The sequence below is a fragment of the Anopheles coustani genome, chromosome 3, assembly GCF_943734705.1.
Source record: "Anopheles coustani chromosome 3, idAnoCousDA_361_x.2, whole genome shotgun sequence".
Taxonomy (NCBI): Eukaryota; Metazoa; Arthropoda; class Insecta; order Diptera; family Culicidae; genus Anopheles; species Anopheles coustani.
The window spans coordinates 27,166,932-27,183,753 of NC_071288.1; the positions used below are offsets into that span (position 1 = coordinate 27,166,932).

A 16,822-nucleotide genomic window follows, 5' to 3' on the forward strand; every position below is an offset into this window, starting at 1 on the left:
CTTAACATACATGTTACAGTTTCCATCGTTTTGAGGTGATAATACCATGGCAGTCTTGAGTATCTCACACCGAAAAACTGGAGTTTACTTATTACAAGAATGAATTATTTAAGAGTCTGGCGAAGGACTGCTGAAGATGAAAATTCACATTTCGGAAGTGGATATTAAACTGTGGGAAGTATAAGTTTATTTTTATGACATTATCGAAATGTTCCTTTTGTGGCAAAACCTATTGGGTGCATAATATAAAGAAAAGTAGTAAAATAAACCCAATCATCATAGTCGGTTTGAAGATGGATGATCTTATTTTTCATTGGAACATGCTTCAAAACATCGATAAAAAAAACAACAAGTCGTTTTGCTAATTGATACTGTTGTCAATGCAGTATGAATAGTGCGAAAACAATAAACAACAGGTTTACATACATTTAATAATTTTATTTCAAATATCTTCCACTGTAGATATTTACAAACGCCTTTACGTTATCTTATTCGGCCTATAAAATATGCAACGTACGGATTTCGATTTTGGCAATCATTTTTTAAACTTTTTTTTCGGATTTGTTTTCTTTTGTGCGATATTTTCGACAAACTCGTTATATTTAGTGAGTGCCCCCTTACCCGCTTTCGGCGGAGCGCTCTTCCGAACCACGGCCGGGTTCGTCACCAGCATATCCCTTTGCATAGGTTCAATGACGGCTCCCTGCTTGGTGACGACGCGCGGCTCGATCATTGTCACGTGAGCCGTTTCCGGAACGAACGTGCGTCCCAGCGGGGCCCGCAACGACGCCTCGTAGTCCTTCACCGTGACATACGGGAATGGTACCTCGTTGACCAGATGTTTGCTTAGCTGCGGGTTCACCAGTGCGTCCTCGTTGATGATCACCTGATCCCGATTGTCATCCCGACGGGGTAACTCCTTCGGTGGATTGACAACCTGGCGTGCTTTGTATCGTGGTGCTTCCGAATCCATGCCCGGTCCGACCCAGGAACCCCATCCGGGGAGGCCAAAATCGACCTCCTTCGGAAGATGACTCGCCCGATCGTCCTGCTTTTCTTTCAGGAAGTCCGCCACAATATCATCGTCCTCGAAGGCTTCCGCAATCGTCAACCGCCGATGGTCATCGTCATCATCGTCGTCGTCGTCGTCGTGCTCTGGCTCACCATCAGATAGTTCGCCGGCCGCAATCGAGTCCGGAAGGGCCGTCAGGAGGTGTTTCGGCTTCATTTGAACAACCTGTTTGAGATTTATGTCCGTGTTTGGTTCGGAGCCACCAGAAGTCACTTTAACGTCACTCAAAGTAGGCACAAACTTGGGCAGCAAACTGTCATCCGTTGCCGCTCCACCCATCGTCTCGTTTAACTCTTGATCAGCGTCACCCAGGCGAGGCTTTTTCTTGAAGCTCAAATCGTTAGGGTCACTTCTTCGCTTAGCTTTGGATTCTTTCTTCCTGCTCGTTCCGTTGACCCCTTTGTTTGCTTCCATATGTCCCACTCCATTCAACTTTTGCTTCACGCCGACTAGTTTGTCTCCCAGTGCATCCTGTATGAGCTCCTCTGCCTCCTGGAACAGTTCCTCCACAGTGGCGGATTCCTTTTTCAAGTTTTTCTTCGCCTTGGTTTTAGATTTTTTATTTGCCTCCGGTTTCGGCTCCTCAGCCTTGGTGTCTTCGTCGTCCACTACATCCCAGCTACCGGATGCCATACGTACCACAGTTTGCTTTACTTTCTTGCGCACTTTTTTTGTCAGCTTGGTTGATTTCATCTGGTTGGAATCACCATCATCCTTGGCTTCGTCGTCGTACGCCGGATGATCTGTATCAGGAGGGACATCTCCATTCGTCTCCCCTCCGATGCTAGCCTTCTCCTTCGCCACCAGCTGCTTCTTGAGAGCCTCCACCTGGTTTCGTTCCTCCCAGTACTTGCGATAGCTGCTGGTCAATTTTGCCCGCTCGGCAGCCGCGCGCTCGTGGGAACCAATGTTCTGTTCCGTCCAAGGATTGTCACCGTAAGCAATCGTTTCCTCGCCATCGGACTCGGAACTGCTTTCATCCTTCTGAAAGCGCTGCGAAGTCAACTCTCTCCCGATGGCCAACTGTTCCGCCAGCTCCTGTCGCACCTCCGTATTGTATTTGGCGCGGACCTGCAAATTCTTCGCCCACGTGCCCGTATTCTTGTGGCGCAGGGTCGCCCGTTCCTCGAACCGTTGCTTTTCGATCTGATCCAGCTGGCGCAGGGCCGCTGCCGGATCTTTTTCCTTCAGCTCTTCGAACTTTTTCATCTGTTCCTTCAACTTATCCTTCTTGAGCAACCGATGGTACTTTTTGCTCTTGATCTTGTTCTGCCGGCGTCCCTTCGCAATCTGGTACGACTCGAGTCGCTTCTGGTGGGCGCGTTGGATTAACTGCTGGCGCATTTCCTCCACCGTCAGGTCATACTCTTTCTGCCCTTCGCCATCCAATAGCTCAGCCTCTCCATCTCTGACGTACTCTTTCTCCAGCGACTCCATCTCTTCCATCAACTTCGACTTGACGCGATACTCGGACAGTTTTTTCGGTGGCTGCTTGTGTACAGTCACCTTATCATATTGCAGCGGAAAAACGACCTGTGGAGCAACCTCGGCAGCTCGCACCACCGGTTCCCATTTGTCGAGTTTACGCTGGGCACGCAGGAATCCGGCTTTCCGTTTCAATCGATCTGCCACCGGTTTTTCCAGCGGTTTCGCCAACCCGTGCCGGTGCTTTAGCCGATCGAGCTGCTTCAGTACCTTATTTTGCTTCGGAGTTTTACTGAAAAACTTGCTCAGATCCTTCAGCTGCACCTTATCCTTCTTTGCCTTGGCGAGACCGAATTCCGACCGTTTCAAGCTCGGTTCCGTACGCGTTACCTCGCGAATGTAGTACGAGCCGGTTAGATTGTTGATACCGTCGAGCAACTTTGCGTGTGCCTTTGGATCAACGTAGTTCTCCTCGTCTTCGACGGTGGTATCGGCCTCCGACGCGCCGAAAGAGTGTTCCATTTCGACCGGCATGACCTCTTAAAAGTGAAAGAACAGAACAATTATCAAACCAATTGCTTTCGAACGATTCACAAATAACACCGAGTGTTCACCACAATAACCGCATGCTACAATCACGTTTATTTACATCGCTTGTTTGACAGTTCAAGCGTAACACTAGAACTACCGGAATTTCGACGTGCAAAGTCTACCGAAATGACTGGTAATTATCTTGTATTATTTCGATATGCTGGTGTATTTGAGTTTGGACTCTTGATCGGAATCAAAGTTAAAATCAAACTGAATTTGACGAAATAAAAACAAACCCCGTATTCATTAATTATGGACGGAAGTCCTAGTCAAAGTTACTGGTTCGGTAGTTCTAGTGTTAATCATCTAAGTATGACTTCGTTTATACTATACCTGTCAGATTTTTCAAACTAGTTTCAAATGCAACGATTCAGACAGCTGTTCATATTCAAATCAGGGGTCGGCAAACTAATGTTATTGAAAGAGTCTTAATTTATGAAATGTCCATTAATGCAAAAGTGAAAAAGTCGAACAAATATTCAACCCGTTCATCCAATTTTGAAAATAAAGTTGACGTCTTGAATGTGTTGAAATTGTCGATTTTTTTTAAGTTACAAAATAAACATAGAAATCACGCGATAATATTGAGACTGCTGTTTTACAACATTAGTTTTCAAATGTTCAACACCAAAGAATATTATTATTCGCAGCTTTACTAGAATACCCGACCCGACCAAGCAAATATGGTACACATGTTACACTTTTCGAATGCCACGACCAACTCTTCTCTTTATTTCTTTACATAGTCCTCCCGTTTTGTTCCTTATCTGTATGAAACACTTTTCAAGATACAGTTGACTCTCGATAATTCGAAGTTGGAGGGACCCAGAAAACAGTTCGATTTATCGAGACTTCGAATTATCAAGAGTGGTAGGAAATAAGCGGCTACGGTTGCTGAGTTATGAACTGGAAATAAGTATGCGTGTATTGATTTACGCTATGCCTTTACCCACCTTTTACGTTAACTGTTTTTTCTTCACTTTTCTTTGTGCACCTTAATACAAAACATGTGTGCCCCAAATATGTCCGTCCACCCGTCTACAACATGTAGTCTAATTCGGACGAAAATCTTCGCCCCCATTCAACAGAGTGTTACAGGGCACCCGCAATGTACGCGTTCTATCACGTTTCAACTTGCTCAGAACTTCGAATTGTTGCGAGTTGAGTGGATACAGCATGGTCTAATGTAATACTCGTATCCAGCATGGTCTAATGTAATGTGTAGTCATTAACCGTGGGATACAGCTTCGAATTACCGCGTAAAGAGCAACCTAGCTTCGAATTTTACTTCGCTTTATCGAGTGTACCAAATCGTATTGTTTTTATTCGATATAGTGAGAGTTTTCCAAGGGACTACGGATATACTTCGAATTATCAAGAGTTTCGAATTATCGAACGTTTGAATTAGCGAGAGTCGACTGTACATTCAATTTATTTCTTTCGACGCAATTCATAAACTTAAAAATATAATAATTGTCATCATCAGGCGGCGGGAGCCGCCCTCTCTTTACTCTCAGTAGTAGCCAAAATTGCCATATCCACCATACTGCTGTGCCTGCTGCTGGGGATTGTTTCCTCCAAACATTTGACCTCCAGGGTACATAAACTGCTGCCCGAAGGACTGTCCCCCCATCGGTACTCCTTGCGGTGGGCCTTGTGGGCCTCCGTACGGACCCATCGATTGCATGGACAGTCCTTGGGGGCCTTGCGGGCGTGGTTGCATTTGTGCCATCTGACCAGGGTAGACCTGGTTGGAGGAACCAGCAAGGGAACCAATCGTCGTTATCGGATTGGCGTAATCCATTCCGCCACCTCCGCCGGCCGATTTCGATCCTCCGGCATTCGCGTTGCTGCTATTGGCATCAGAAACGGACTTTTGCAGCGATTCCATTAAGTTCGCGATCAAATTCTGCGTGTCGGAGAGTGAAACTGAGGCCGACCCGCTAGCGGGATCGTTAGCGGTGCCCCTGGAATGGGACTGGTTCGAGCTTGTATCGTGCACGTCTAGCGACGACTTCGATTGCGGGTGCGCAACGTTCGAGACGTTCTTGGAGGCCGCACGCAGTATATCGTCGTAGCTGTAATCGTCCTCGTCCTCAGAATCGACAAGAAGTTTGTTGCCCTTCGGCTGCTGAAGTTCTTTCTGCCTGTTCGCTCCCATTTGTGGTGCTTGCTGGTGTTGTTTCGGTTGTTGCTGCTTATGCTGTTGTGGATTTTGCTGCGAGTGTTGCTGCTGTTGTTGCTGCTGCTGTTGCACCTGCTTCTGCTGCTGCTGCTGCTGTTTCTGCTGCTGTGGTTGTTGCTGATGTTGGTTGTTAAAATTCGGTTGATGTTTAATGATCGCAGAGGTCATTTGCTGCTGGTTACGAGCAACATTCGTCCCCATTGATGAAGCACCTCGGAATGTTTCGAAACCATCATCGTCATCCTGATCTCTGTAGCTATGTCTTTCGTCATCCTCCGAAGGATCTTGATCGTAGTCACGACTATTCTGCCCGTTCAATCCATCGAAATCGACGTAACGCCGCAGTCGCTCCACGCGGTCCGGTTCGGTTCGTTCAAGCTTCCGGAGGTATGATATTAGATGCATCTGCTCTTCGTTCGATAGCTCCTTGAAGCTCTGCAGGAGTGTCTGCAGGTCGGAATCACTCAAATTTTCAAGCCCTCCAGTCGACGATGATGCCATGGCGGCGGGTGGTGCCGTTTCACGGGCTTTCGTACCCGCACCAAGACCAGCGACACCACGGAAGTCATTTATCTCCGTTCGCCGTGGAACAGGCACATCCATTCGGGCGCGGTCTAAACTTCCCGACTTGGGCATTTCCTTCAACTCGGCAGGGAGATGAGTTACTGGAGTAGCAACAGGAACAGAAACAGGAACGGCAGTAGCTGCAACGGCAGCCACAGACGGAAGGGCGGCTAGATAGGCCTTTGTGGTAATAGTGCTATTCCTCTCGCGCGACATCTTCTCCATGGCAATGTAAACATTTATCAACTGCTCCAGCTCCTCGGTGGTGAAATCCACCTTACCTTGCGCCACGAGCGCCTTTGCCAGCTGTTCCGCAATGGCAATTTTGTCGAGTCCAACCGCACTCGGCGTCGACGGTGCCACGGGGGCGGGAACGTTTCCATCGCTGAACGCCAGCGAATCGCGAGATACTTCCTCTTCCACCGGTTTGCTAACCGGTTCCCGCTTTGAAGCCTCGTGTAGAAGGCGCGCAATATTACATACGGCTTTCTTGATCGGAGCTATCTTCGGAGGATCGATCGTCTCAGCCATCATGTGACCCTTCAGCTTCTCTTTCACCGTCTCCAGAAACATGCAGTTATCCTCGTTCAGCAGCAAATCGTCGGCCGAATTGGCCTTCACTTTTTCCAGGGCGAGCGCTTTCGCCATCAGATCGATCACCTTCGGCCCGAGACTGCCGAGGTACTCTTCGAACGCCGTCAGCAGCCGACAGACGGCGATGAAATTTAGCGGTACATTTTCCGTGTCGAATTCCGTGCGCACAAACACCTTCTTGTTCGGGCCATAGTAGTTCTTAGCCCAAGCATCATAATCAACCCGCTCGGGGGGTCGGCTATCAGCAACACTACCACTGGATCTATCACGGTCCATCGGAGGAGGAGCATAACGGCGACTAGAAGAACCACGTGAAAAACCGTCCATAGCGTCATCACTGATTGGACTGCGCGAACGGCGCGACCGGGAGTTGGATTCGCGACGAGTTCTTTCCCATCGTTTCTCTTCACCTCGTCCCCCGCTGCGGGGCTTGGCCCTGCTGGACATCGGTTGACCACCCTTATAATCATCCACCTCTTCGTCGGAATTTACGTCGATCAGCACCGTCGTCAGCGGTGCATCGGGTTTGGGGTCGTTCGAACGGGATCGCTTACTGTTCCCGGGTGGCACCCGTACAGCATACTGTTCCCGCAGCTCGTCCGTCCGCTCTTCGCCATCCGCCGGGAGCTGCATCTTGGTGCGAATTTCCACCTTTTTGCGTTCCACTTCCTCATCGTGCAGCTCCTTCATACGCTTCGTCCAAAACTCGATCCACTCCGGTTTGAAGTTATGCTTCTGTGGATCCTTCTTCTCAGCCTGCAACTCCTTGTACCGTCGGTTCCAAAACTTTTTCCACTCCTCCGAGTAGAGCGGATGCTTTTCCGGGTTCTTCTCGTACTCCTTCAGCTGCTTCGTCAACTGTCCGACCGCCAACTCGACCGAGCACCGATACTTTTCCCACTTGTACCGTTCGTGTGCGATTGCGGCCGACTGCAGGGAAAGTTCACGTGGTGTTGGAAGGATTTGTGTTTTCCTCGATGATCGCTCGATGCCGCCACCCTCTCCGCGTCGATAATCAACACGATTGCCCGAAATAACGTACCGATCATCCACTGGCACCCCTGAACGCCCACCGTTCAGCGGGCTCCGTTTACGCAACCGGCCCCGTTCCGGTCCGTCATTATCCCCGCTAGAAGAAATGCTCATCACCGAGTTGGCGCTACTGATGCTCGAGATCGAATCGAGACTACCGCGCTCGTTTCGATTCCGGTAGCGTTTCGGTGCCCCCGGTCCGTGTGCCTGTCCCTTGTCGTGGGTCTGCTCCGAGCGATCTTCCGCATTGGCCAGATCCTCTAGTACCTTATGATCAAGCACTTCGACAAACTTTTTCCCCGTACGCTCGTCAAAGTGAGTGCCGAACGTAATCTCTTGGATGTACTTAACCTGGTTACGCTCAAAGTCACTTCGTTCGTATACCTGCGGTGTCAACCTGCCGTGGTGATCCTCGATCGCTTCACATACGGTTTGAACCACCCGCGAAAACACCTGTGCTCCGTTTTCCGTCTTGCTGTGGCGGTACGGAGCGAGCACATTCCGGACGGTCGGATAGTGTTTCTGAAGATACTTGAGCCGATGCTGCAAGCTGATCAGGTGGGTCGTTATGTCACCCTCGTTGCTGTCGTTGATGTTGCAGAGCGTACAGCTGTAGACCGGATTGTCGGTGGAACTTCCTTCGGTTAACTCAACCATATATTCCAAGCCCACCAGCGGCCCATTTCGGTAGGCGTCCAAAATTCCCTGCACTCGAGCGACCGGTTTCGATGAGTCGTCTTCGTTCCCACCCTGATCGATTGCATCTCCCGAGGCGGAGTTATCACCGGACACACTGGAACCAGACGCGGTACCTACAACGGCAATGCGAAAGGAGTTTATTTCCCTGCGAAGATAAGGACCCACACGTTTCCGTGGTCATACCTTTCACCAGCGGTTTAGCCACCAGTGCCGCACGGTACTGCTCAGCATCAAACACCGTCACGTTCAACCGGGCCTGGTGCTTGCGACCGGCCATATGAATCTGCAGCATTCGCTCACCATGCAGACACACGACGCCACAGATATGGCAACTGTACCCAAACAAGAGATCCTTATTGCGCGGAATCCGGCTAAACACGCGTCCTTCGGTTCCATCGGAGAGCTTAACGGTGGAATTGAGTACGTGGTTTTCGATCTCCAATTCAAACTGAAACGAAATATTGTGATAAAAAGAATATAGAGAAAAAGATAAGATCTTTAGTCATTACAGAGAGTACAAAGGTTTACAGCGTTCGCGAACAGTAATCGGAGCTATTTGAACTGCACTTAAGACATTTTCTTCACTGGCTGAAAGAGCTTATAACTTCAACAGTGCTGGAATATGAATTCGAGCCTTCGCGAACTAAACAACTTTCACACACATCACTCGATTGTATAGACACTTGCTTTGATATTTCACTACGATCCGCGGTATCGGGTTTTCATTTACCCGATCACGTCGGCACAGAGAAATGGTACGTACTTTTATTTCGCACGTGTGTACTTGATGAACTTACCTTCGTGCGGGCAATATTATCACCCGGTGTTATCACTTCATCATCATTTCGGCGTTCGAGATCCATCGCCGCGAATGATCGTTAGTTGGAATACTTGCAGATGGTATCCAAAATCTCTCCTTTCGATGACTCCGGGTTGCGCAGTGTTCTTGGTGCTGTCGCTTCCCCGGTTTAGAAGAGAGAACGCTAACGCGATGCTAGAGAAACGGTTTTCGGTTCACCCTTACGTTAATCCCGTGAGAACAACAGTTTTGGGATTGAATAAAAATGTCGCTTTTATAATACTTGCGGCTCACTGACACTGATCATGTTGTTCGCAGAGTATGGCAAACGGAATAAACAGTAATATCATAATCCGCCAAGTATAGTTCTCATTAACAACACACTTTTTTCCAGACGACACTGAAAAGCACCCAAACAACCTTTGACAGAGGAACGTTCCGGTGTCCTTTGACCGTAACTATAGGTAAGATTGTGCAAACAGAACGCACCGAACGCGCTTCGCGAGTTTGTGCACTGTTTCGTGACAAGATCTGAAAGGAACAAGTGAAAGAAGGAATACGATTACTAAGGATACACCTTGTTGCTCGATTATCCGGGGATCGTTGAATTTGATTGGACTGCCGGACGGAACACCACAATCTGCTCAATCTATGATTTTGCAAGACGACTGTTCATTAATTTAAGGAGAACAAACGGTTATAAGTAGCAATAAAATGTATTCAGAGTATTGAAAAATCGAACAGGATGTGCCGGAGCTCCAATAACAAAGAAAGATTGATCCAGGGATACAGGCCTAAAACACTTTACTTACCTGGTTGAAGTAGGCTAGTGGGGATAAGAGCAAGAGAAACTTGTTCGATGTACTTCAACTTACACAGTTTACAATTGGCATCCAAATGTTTTGCGGTGAATCAAGCTAACCAATTTTAGCCGATCCTTTTGCTAGGAGTGAAACTTTCAGTTTTCATAAATAGATCGGTGTGTTGAGTTCCGTGTGTTAAGTACATCCGTAGTCTTGAACCACCGAATTAACAACATTTTCCCAACAGCATCTGCTGTTTAACACTGTTGAGTAGTTCTTGTTTTATGCCAGGTTTAATGTTGTCGTTACATTGTGGAGTAATTGGTATGAAACAGGAACCAAGTTATCTGTTACACTCAAAACTTTCACTAAGTGACGAGTCCCTATCATCAAAAGGATTTTCCTCTATTCAATTGATCGAACCATTTTTGTCTTCAACAATGATTGACAGCTTTCTTTGCACAAGATAAACGATAAAAAAATTATTTTAAAGTTGCACGAAATCTGCTAAAATATGTTTCGTAAAACTTCAACAAATTAATAAAATAGTTTGGATGACTATGCTTCTTTTGATAATTCATAAGAACACAGTGTTGACAGTATATAACACGAAACCATTTTCCGTAAAGAAAAGTTTGTTGCGTACCGTTTTGTTAAGCGTAGGGATCACGTTATCACCATAAACCCTATGAAAGAAAATAATACAAACTTTAAAAAATAAAGACGACATCAAACTCAACAACCCGAATAGGCAATGATGTTTTGTTCGCGCTGATGCTGCGTAGTCCCGCAGATCGGACGGAGGATCAATATCGTTGATTAATTAAAATCTTGTTGCGACTTGCTTGACAGAGTTTCACTTCAGCACCACTAGATTTGAGTAGGAGTTTTTGCAAAAGAATTCTTCATATTGAACGCATTGCATTTCTTCTAGCGGTGTCCGCCATGTTTGTCGATGCTGCCGCAAAAGATGCGGATGGTTTTCATCGAGCAAGAAACGAATCAATTCCGAAATAATTACCCGAGACAGTGACACATCGAAAGAAGCTAAAGACTAGATAACAAAATGCATATTGTCTTACCTACGATTTTAGTGGGAATCTATCGTTTTTTCATCAATTTGTATCACTTTTGCACTAGCAGTATTGTTGCCTTTTGCTGCTTCGAGGATTATTGTTTGACAGATGCGAGAAAAGCAATAAAAATGCCGTTATGTCACATTTTTCCAAGGAGATCCATTTGGAGGTAGCTTTCACAAAGTTCCGTCCTTTTACTCAAGGCGAAGTGTGGATTTTTGTCCAATCCAAAATCTAACAAAAATCTTAATTTTAAATCAATTACTCCCATATTAGGTAAACACAATCCGAGTGAAATAAATATTTTAGTTTGAATTAAAATGGAACAACATTTACACTGGCCACCCTGTATTTGACATACGAACATCTGTCGACTACCCTGCTGGAAAGCTGTCAAAATTTTTCAGAGGCGTCTGTTTTGCTACACGAAACTGTGCAAATTAGTTAAATATTCTTTCTCAATATCGTTTGAGGCAAACTAGTTTACCTGTAGCTTGAAAGCAGAGGTGCAGAGGTACCAAATTAGTAAGAAAGGTGTCCTCCAGAAACGGTGGCATGTGGAGAATCGATCATGTTCCGTGACGTCGTGTGAAGAGTTGTTCAGTTGTATAAGAAATGTGCTGAGGACCATATCGTAGCAGAAAGTGTGGTAAAAAACAATGACCGAGCGATGGAACCTTACCAGTGCGTTGAGAAGTGGGTTAGGAGCTAGTAACGTGATCGGTGGCGGAAGTAGCAATGGAGGCAGCAACGGTATCGGCAACAACGGATCGGCAGGCTTTGCTGGTAACAGCATGGGGGGCGACGGTGGCAGCGGAACCACGACGTTCAGTACATCCAACGGCGAATCCGGCATACTTCGAAAAACTGGCCACTACCATCTGCACGGCGGCAACCCCGAAAACTTCAGCGATCTGCTCGTGTTCGGATACTCGTGCAAGGTCTTCCGTGACGACGAAAGGGCCCGGTTCATCGATCAGGGCCGTCATCTGATACCGTGGATGGGCGACAATCAGTTGAAGATAGACAGGTTAATAGCTCCTTTCTCTACCTTCTATACTATTTTCTTTCTGCTCAACCTTAACTTGACAAATATCAGAAAACGTTTGTACCAGCCGATACCAAAGCAACAGGCTCCAGACTTCCAACAGCAGCCGCACCTGCCACAGCTACGTGAAGATGATCACTCTCCATGAGGGAAAGGATTCCGTTGATGCATTCAATAAACCCAACAACATACCCGCCCGAAGGCTCAGTAGACTTGCACTCTGTGTGGACCATCTTCTTGGCGCATGCAAGCTTCGCTCCATCATCGTTAGAGGATTCGATGTGAGCAAAAGCGACACAGCCCCCCAGTGATGGGAGGCTACAGATCACGGTGGTCCGTCCGAAACCCAGTCAAGCTTACTTTAAACAATGCTGGACACAAACATAATGGACACTGTCTTCCGGAAACTGTTCCACAAACGCCGGCCCCCGTACGTGCGGGGGGAAGGAAACCAGTTCGGTGAAACCGTACGTTACACATTCATTTTTAGGTCTCTATAATCAAACCAAACTCAACCCGACTAGTGCTCGAAGCGGCAGTGGTATGTATAAACATCAAATTGTGGTAATATTGATACTTCTCTAAATGTTTAATTTATATCTCAACATTTTTTTCTCTATTTCTCTACTCTTCTTCTTGTGTTGTAAGCCAAACATTTGACCAAAAAAAAAAAGAATATGTCACATACATGAGACACAAACTCTTCCTGCCATCGACGACCTCAAAACCCCTGGACAGAACGAATGCCGCTTGGCTAGAGAGAACCTTGAGCTAAACTCCTCAGTGGTGGTCCTTGGTAGAAAGTACGCAATCATCCGGTTTTATTTGGTATTGGCTATCGAAGAACCACCACCCGGGAGGCCGCGAACGGGGTTTTCTTTAGGTTTACTTTATTCTTTCGTTTTATCATATCCAACTCGATCTTTTTGTGTCCGATGGCCGATTTGCTCAACAATCCCTGGCAGCGGATTTTACTGAGGACTCCAACGTCCTTCTCCTAAAAACATAAAAGAACCCTTTGACAAAAGCCCAAATAGGCAAAGATACAAGAAAACAAGAGATCAAATAATCATACCACACACGTTCGCACCAATGAATGGGCAAGGGAAGACCGAACCGTTTCTAATCGGGTGTTCTTTTTGTCTGTTTTCTTTCTTTCTCTTTTTCTATTTTGTCACTCCCGCTTACGACGCATCGGTTTCCTTTGGGGTCTGTCTCGGTGATGTCCCAATCGAGAAGATATGATGCCCGAGGTGCATTACATGAACTGGCGTCGTACGAACCGCCGTCGGGTGGTTATCACGATCGTCTGGAGGGGCTTACGAGTGCCGAGCAGAAGGCAGAACAGCTCTGCGAAGAGGAACGCTACTACAGCCTGTACAACAACGAGGTGGAGGAAGAGTACTACCAAGGTAAGCTACTGGTTCTGGTATTGCTTGCTAGAATAATACTATAAAAAAGTAATATTTTCTTCGAAACAAATACTTTCAGAAGAGGCACTAAAGCGACAGGCAATGTTGGGCAATCAGGTACCGTTCAACTATGATGCTCCACCTCCGCAGGACGGTGCCATCGTGGCCACGGTTGAAGATCGCACGGCAAACAGTACTGACGCAGAGCAGGACGATAATCCGTACGAGCCACCAAAGAACTTCGAAATTCCGGCCGACATTCAGCTGCCGGAGACGATGAAAGAGCACGCGATCATCGAGAAGACGGCCAAATTTATCGCCTCCCAGGACGCCCAAATGGAGATCCTGCTGAAGACGAAGCAATCCAACAATCCACAGTTCGAGTTTCTCACTCAAGGTGCGCGCTTGTTTCGTTACTATCGGCACGTCTTGCTTGCGTTCCGTACGAACCAGTATCCGTCCGAAGCGGAGGAACCGCCGGGTGGCGAGAATGGTGCAGCAGGTGAAGTGGATGATGCGGCGGCTGCTCCTCCGACCGAGATCCGTCCGAAGATTGTCGTACCGGCAATCAAGTACAAACCATCGGTGGATTGTGCGTACACCCAGTTGATAAGTAAAATAACGGGCGCTCCGATACCGACGATCGTGGCCGACGAAGAAGTGGACAATCACGCGGAGGCACCAGTAAGCGCACAGCAGCTTACTTCGCTCAACACCGAGTTCGATTATTACCCGGAAAGCTCGACCAACTCGTCCGCTTCGGTCGAGGTGAAAAAGGTGTCCACCGGGTTGGCCGGATTGGTGCAGTACGATTCCGAAAGCGGTGGTAGCGACGACGAGTCTCAGGATGACAGTGACAAAGCGAAAAATGATGCTGAAAAGCAGACGAAGAAGGATACTGGTCCATTCGAAGGACTTGTACCGCCGGTTACCATCCAGCACGTGATTGATCGGACGGCCATATATGTGGCTAAAAATGGGTACAGCTTCGAGGAAGCGCTTCGCATCAAGAATGACCCACGGTTTGTGTTTCTCAACCGAGCGCACGAGTACTACCCGTACTACGCATACCTCGTGCGCCAGCGGATGACGGGTGGTGGAGACGAGCTCACCCGATCGCAGCCACCACCGTCTTCGGCACCTTCACCACCTTCCCCGACCAAGGTAACGATCCGGATGGAAACAGAAAACGGTACGGTGGTGGAAACGACACCAAGCCTCGGGATAAAAGCGGTCCATACGGCGGTACCGAAAGTGGTGCCAGTACCGATCACGAACATCCAACATCAGAAACTTGGTGCCCCGGTTAGTTTTTCGCTCGTTGTGCGAAAAGCGAAGGATGATGGCGGATCGGCGAAGGCTATGCCGGGTTTGGGAGGTAGCGATGATGAAGAGGACGCGAACGATGAAAAAGTGGAAGAGGATCTGAAAAAGCTTCAACCGGGCGAGGTAAGTGAATGTCCGACGAGTGACGTACACATTGAAAGTGGCGTTGCAAGTAAGGACAATCCACCATCGAGGGATGTAACTACGGACGACATTGCGAGCGAATTGTTGGACGAAACGGTCGAGGCTTTGGAAATCAGTTCACTTCCCGTCGTCGCAGATGTACCTACCGCAACAGAACCGATCGTTTCGAAGGAAAAGCAAGCGGAACGCAAGAAGCGTGCAAATATGTTTATCAATCTGATCAAAAATCAACCTAAGGGAGCTGGTGGAGATTCTACCGTCGATGAAAAGAAGATACTCGGGGAAGAGAAGTCTGGCGCAGTGGATGGCGATAGCAACAGTGAGCCGGAGGAAGGATCAATCCATTCGGTACACTCGACGAGTCCTTCACCAAGGGGAAATGAGAAAATGCCCTTCTCAGGACCAACCTCAGGAAGCTGCCCAACGACAACCGTGATTGACGACGATGACGATGATGCTAATGATGACGACGACGACGACGATGTGGTGCTGGTGAGTGAAACGCGACCCGCTCCGGAGCGATCGAAATCGCGACGGTCACGGTCCAGAACCAAACACGACGCGAGCGAGCGAAGGATGAAGAAGAAAAAATCGAAAAGTCGCCACCGTTCCGCACGGGGGAAGAAAAAGTCGAAGAAAAAGTCTGCCACCCGATCGCGCTCGGTTTCTCGCTCGCAATCCCGGTCGCGCAGTCGCAAACGGCGCAGTCGAAGTCGGCAGGAAGGCAAACGAGCTAGAAGTCGGAGTTCCAGCAGTAGTACCACGGAAAGTCCCAGCAGCCAACGATCAAAGCGCCGACGATCAGTAAGTCGACCCAGTAGTCGTACGAAACGGACCACCAAGCGATCGAAGCGCACATCCCGCAGCCGTTCGAGAACGCCAGAAGTGAGACGCAGGTCAGTCAATCGGGAACCATCGGGGGAGAGGAAACGCCGTAAGGATAGTCGTCGTTCGCGGGAACCGAGCCAAACGAAGAAACGAAAGCGCCGCTCGCGGAGCCGCTCGTCAAGGAGGAAAATCGACAGTGATACAGAAAACCGGCAACATCGAAAGCATCGGAGAGGTACAGCGGATCGGCACGACGGTTACGAGGCACGGTATCCACCGACCAGAGGGCGATACTGGGATTGTTGAAATGGGACATAATTGGGAGAAGAGCGAATGGACGATCCGTATCAACCTCCAAACAACAATCATTAGATCAAACGCTGATCGCACTGGCTACTGTGACGGCGTTGTCTATGGATGCTGTACTTTAAGTGGAATTGGAACCAAACTGTTTTTGGTTACGAATGTCAATAAAGTGAGTTTTAATGAAAGAATAAATGCGAATGCTGTTTAAATTTTATTCACTTAACTACCGAGCATGTCGAAGGAAAAGTATGGAAAGCAGTACTGCATGAGGACTGACTAGTCTTCAGTCTAGCTGGGTGGTAATAAACGGTAAGGAATAGTTCATCTCAAATTTGATATTTGAAATAAATTTTAAAAATCAATCTAAGGCAAAACAAAATCAAGACTTAACGTTTATAGTCGAGATGATCTAGCTATCAGAGTATTGGCAATCGGCAATCGCTCATATCAGATGATAATCAGTAATCGGAGATCATGGCGAGGATCAGCTTCATGATTCAATTTTAAGATCAGTACAAAAAAAGACTAGAGCTACTCACTTGCCGCTGAAAACCTTATGTTTTTCTGATTGGTTTATAAGATGAGGTTTGACTTGATCGATCTTACATTCAACTTGTAAAACCTTCTTACATTACGGGATCACAAGCTTTCATCGATACTGCTTGTTATCGTAAAACGTATAACCATCTTCGCGGACAGATGTGTGTAGCATAATCTACTATCACCGACTTGGTTGAAGAGCCATAGCTCTACATTTGATCATCTTCGGTTCTATCGGCGTAAGAAGTGATAAGAACGACGGTCGGTCTTGCGATGGATTTGGCGTGCAAAAGTAATTGTTTCATAATTGCGGCATCTTAATGGTCCATTATAATTATAGGCATTGTGATTTTAATGGCAATCATTAGTGACACCGAT

At 47.5% G+C, this 16,822-nt stretch overlaps 3 protein-coding genes across 4 annotated transcripts; 1 reads left to right on the forward strand and 2 right to left on the reverse strand.

Moving 5' to 3' along the window:
* Positions 1 to 417: 417 nt before the first annotated feature.
* Positions 418 to 3,130, reverse strand: LOC131261521 (U3 small nucleolar RNA-associated protein 14 homolog A). The gene has a single exon (XM_058263577.1). It carries the CDS (start codon positions 3,029 to 3,031, stop codon positions 536 to 538), a length of 2,496 nt encoding a protein of 831 aa, XP_058119560.1. The 5' UTR covers positions 3,032 to 3,130; the 3' UTR covers positions 418 to 535.
* Positions 3,131 to 4,546: 1,416 nt separating this feature from the next.
* On the reverse strand, positions 4,547 to 10,923 carry LOC131261338 (uncharacterized protein CG7065-like). Its single transcript, XM_058263347.1, has 4 exons — positions 10,847 to 10,923; positions 8,960 to 9,492; positions 8,346 to 8,610; positions 4,547 to 8,275 (listed from the first exon to the last, which is right to left on the reverse strand). Exons 2-4 carry the CDS (start codon positions 9,023 to 9,025, stop codon positions 4,602 to 4,604), a joined length of 4,005 nt encoding a protein of 1,334 aa, XP_058119330.1. The 5' UTR covers positions 9,026 to 9,492; positions 10,847 to 10,923; the 3' UTR covers positions 4,547 to 4,601.
* Positions 10,924 to 11,305: 382 nt separating this feature from the next.
* LOC131272351 (protein suppressor of white apricot) lies at positions 11,306 to 16,072 on the forward strand. 2 transcript variants are annotated; one of them, XM_058274059.1, is made up of 3 exons: positions 11,306 to 11,870; positions 13,128 to 13,300; positions 13,380 to 16,072. In XM_058274059.1, the coding sequence occupies exons 1-3, from the start codon at positions 11,500 to 11,502 to the stop codon at positions 15,902 to 15,904; spliced, it is 3,069 nt and encodes a 1,022-aa protein (XP_058130042.1). In that variant the 5' UTR covers positions 11,306 to 11,499; the 3' UTR covers positions 15,905 to 16,072. The 2 variants fall into 2 exon arrangements, with proteins under 2 accessions (XP_058130042.1, XP_058130043.1); XM_058274060.1 differs by lacking the exon at positions 11,306 to 11,870 and adding an exon at positions 12,051 to 12,429.
* The last annotated feature ends 750 nt before the right edge of the window (positions 16,073 to 16,822 follow it).